Source organism: Eufriesea mexicana, unplaced genomic scaffold (assembly GCF_001483705.2).
Source record: "Eufriesea mexicana isolate 0111107269 unplaced genomic scaffold, ASM148370v2 scaffold77, whole genome shotgun sequence".
Lineage (NCBI taxonomy): Eukaryota > Metazoa > Arthropoda > Insecta > Hymenoptera > Apidae > Eufriesea > Eufriesea mexicana.
The window spans coordinates 488,032-491,785 of NW_016908244.1; the positions used below are offsets into that span (position 1 = coordinate 488,032).

Genomic DNA, 3,754 nt, shown 5'->3' on the forward strand with positions numbered 1-3,754 from the left:
ACGTGCACGTTGCCGTGAAAGTGCTTTTGTAATCCGGTGACTCAGGATTTTCCTCGGAGCTGGAACGACCGACGACGCTGGTTCGTTATTGAAGCGATAAAATTGCCTCGGATACGAGCTTCCATTCGTTCGTTCCTTTCCGCAAGCGATCCGAAGGAGCTTATCAGAGGGATTTTTCGAATATATACGCGCGATATTTATTAAAGTCTCGTAACTCTGGAATGCGTCGCGTATCGCGCGGCCATCGATCGAAACGAACAAACGCGATATCGAAATCGGAAACGAAGAGTAGGTACCGGGTATTACCCGGAGTACGCGGCAGAGTGTCATCTTCGCGAGTCTCTCGCCGAGGAGTCGGCGTGCGAGGTGGTGCTCGTAGAAAATTGGCGAGATCGTTTCCGACAAATCCTTTTCCTCGTTAATTATGTGGCGAGCATTAACGCGGCCATTAATCACCGGCGCGACAATCTAAAGCACGTCTTGCCAGCGGCGTATCTAACGGGCTACGCGTTTTCACATCGACCGCGTAAATTTCTTCGCGGGCTAATGGCATTAAATTCCCTCGCGCGCCATTTAATTCCCGCGTCCTGCATGCAGCGGCGGCCTATTCCGCAGGAATCGATACTATAACGACGCGTGCCTTACATTTATCTCCCTGTCGCTGTCTCCGTGTCCCTTGTCCCGGAATCACCGAAATCGCGATCCCTACGCGATCCCGTCCCGGGTCCAAGTCACGTATCGCGACAATCGCGGGGAATATCGATCCCGCGTGAATATTTTAACACGCGCGGCACGAACACGCGTTACACCAACCGCCCGGAAATCGTCGACGCTCGGTCGAAGGGCTTTCGCGCGTTTTCCGCCTTTCCGTCTATGCACGCACACACCCGCGTGCGCCTATCGTCGTCGAGCCGACGAACGACGACGCGGCAAGTGGAACGAGTCGTCCTTGTTTATATCCCGATCGGCCGGGAGCCACGGGTAGCGTGAGATCTTGCTCGACCTCGGCTGTGTTTACACGCGTATATGTCAACACGAGGTGCCAGGCCGTACCTACTGTTTTCTATCGCGCACACACATACGTTCCAAGGATATCCACGGGAACCGAGTATCGGAATATCATCGATGAAGCTAGTTGCTCGGAAAGGAATTCGTGTCGGAGATAACGCGCCGTCGTAATCCACGAAAGCGGCAAGAATGTCGTGACGCGTAGCGTGTGGACCGATCGAGTAAAAATGTTTCGCATACCTGCCGGTCGTGCGCCGTCTCGATCCACTGCTCGCAAGATCCGCGTTATCCCTGGCGGAAGTGCGTGGCGTCGGCACCGCGTCGAAAACAGGCAAATCCATGGTGTCCGCGGCAAGGAATCCGACCATTGTCACTGGAAATCAACGTTAACGCACTACATGGACATTGCACGACGTGTCACGATCGGCGTTCGACGGTCACCGACGAGTAACCAGACGCACCAGAGAATATAATCTCACGACGTACAGACGGACAAGGACAGATACGGCCACGTCCGAGGGCACCGTCTTCGCTGGTCGACCTCCCGACACTCCGGGATATCTATTCCTCGCAGCAATTGTCACACGTGTTACAGAGTACCCACGGTTCACTATCCGTCGCGTATCACTCACTCTTCGCGTCGCGGACACACTGTTCGCGTCTCACCGAATGCCACTCGTCTGCGACGTAGTCCCGATCCATTCACGCGAATTCCAGAATCGGAACCTCTCTCTCCCTTTCTCTCTCTCTCTCTCTCTCTTTCGCTCTTTCTTTCTCTCTCACTCTCTCTTTCTCTCCCGATCTCTCTTGCTTTTCACTACCGTGCGTGTCGTGCGTATCACTGCATTGACATCGTCCCAGGTACAGAGCACCACTCTATCTCATCGACGAGGACGATGCACGAGGCTCATACTGTCAGGAGGAAGCGATCGAGACGGTGTCGAGCTGCCCCGACGATCTTCTTCCGCCACCACCGTGCAGCATCACGGCATTCGCGTCGCGGAACGTTTGCACACTCGCGTGTCTTTGGTCGGGCGAACGGTAGTAGTAGTAGTTGTAGTAGTAGTAGTAGTAGTAGTAGTAATAGTAGTAGTAGTGGTAGTAGTGGTAGTAGTAGTAGAGGTTACGCGTCGGTAACGCGTTTCCACGAATGGACGGAGACAAAGACCGAGGGACGAGGCCACAACGCGGAAGTAAACACGGGACGTGACGCGTCCGATCGACCAACCGGGTTCCTCTCGTGCGTTTACGTGCTCCTTGGAATCCGATCGCTTGTTCGGAGCTAGGACGTCGACGGCGAACGGGAGCGAGCTCAACATAGATCACCCGTCATCCGACTCGCGCGAGAGTTGGTACGAAACTACTCGCGAGTTCTCCGTCGAGCGTACTTGCATCCCCACCACCGGCCGCGCAGCCTTCCCCCACCGCTGGCCTCGCGTAGGGCACACGCGCCCCTTACCCCCTCCTTCTAATGGGCACGCACCGAGCTACCCGGAGCGTGACACACGCTCACGCTTCTGGTGGGGGCAACGGTCGCGTGGCGGGCTGCCCTCGCGGTGGGGGAAGAGAGGGCAAGGGGTGCGCGATCCGAAGGAACAGAGAGCGCCGCGCGGTGCGAGAGAGACGAAGCGACGCGCCGCGTTCGCGCAGGCGCGCTGCTCTCCTGCGGGAATGTATCCTCGTGAAATGTACGGTAAGTACGTACGTACGGGATAACGACGAAGACCGTGGGTGCAGAGACCTCTACGGTCTACGTGCCACCACCGATGGCGCACCGACAGCAGTTGTACTTATTACTACTCCGATTCGCCTTACTCCGATCCACGGAAGATCAAGACAGATCCAGTTTTTCCCCCTCGTCGAGTTTTTAAATGTCCCGCCGCCACCGGTTCCAGCCACCGCGTTCGCGCCCCGTGGCGCATCGGTCCGAGCCGTTCGTCGGCGGAGACGGACGGAGAAGCGAATCCCGTCGCCTCCTTGTTGGACGTCGTGGAATGTCAAACAGGCCGGGTAGAAGTTTGCTCGTATAATAGCGCAGCCTTGAGCCGCGATATGTCTTTAGAGCTTAGGTTTCGCTCTGCCGAAGGGTAAACGTTTGCCATCGACAAATATTTGTCAACGTTCGCGGCAGGGATACTCGTGCCTCTTCCCTCGGCCTGAAACGCGTCCGACTCGTGCGATGGCTCGTCATTAAATTTCGAATACCTTTGGAATCGTTTCGCGTCGCGCTGCCTACGGGGGATCGGCGCGCATGCGCAGTTCGATCCTGCGGCATGCGTCCTCCGGAAGAAATGTAGGTAAATGCGTACGTAGAGGGAACGACGGCGACGTCGACGTCGACTACGGCGACGATGACGGGGAGGATCGTGCCAGTGGGAAGCTCTTCGGCGACAGCAGCGACGATGATAACGAGAGTTACGCCGGCGTTACGCGCTGTCTAGAGGGAATATCGTCTCGTAACTGCGAACTCGACGCCGTTGAATATTTTACATTCGCACGCAGACGGTAGGGATAGACAACGCGGGTCGAGAAACGTTTCGTACGTAGCTGAGAAGCAGGAATCACCGGCCTGGTGCGGATCTTTCCTACGCGAATGGCCGACGTTATCCGTTTCTCCTCTCCCCGTAATTCCAATCGCGTTTTGCCTCTGACGTATATAATAAATGTACAGGGTGAGCGAGAGAGAAGGAGTTGAAAAGAAAAAGAAGTTGTCTCGAGTAGGTTAATCGGTCAGTCGAACGACTCG

General features: G+C 55.9%; 1 protein-coding gene across 1 annotated transcript in view; it reads right to left on the minus strand.

The window, feature by feature from the left end:
• LOC108554823 (irregular chiasm C-roughest protein) overlaps positions 1–1,376 on the minus strand; it is a 140,322-nt gene extending 138,946 nt beyond the window's left edge. Inside the window, exon 1 of the mRNA XM_017910220.1 lies at positions 1,249–1,376. Within this exon, the coding sequence (XP_017765709.1) occupies positions 1,249–1,376 (128 nt within the window). The remainder of the gene's footprint in view (positions 1–1,248) is intronic.
• Between the last annotated feature and the right edge of the window lie 2,378 nt (positions 1,377–3,754).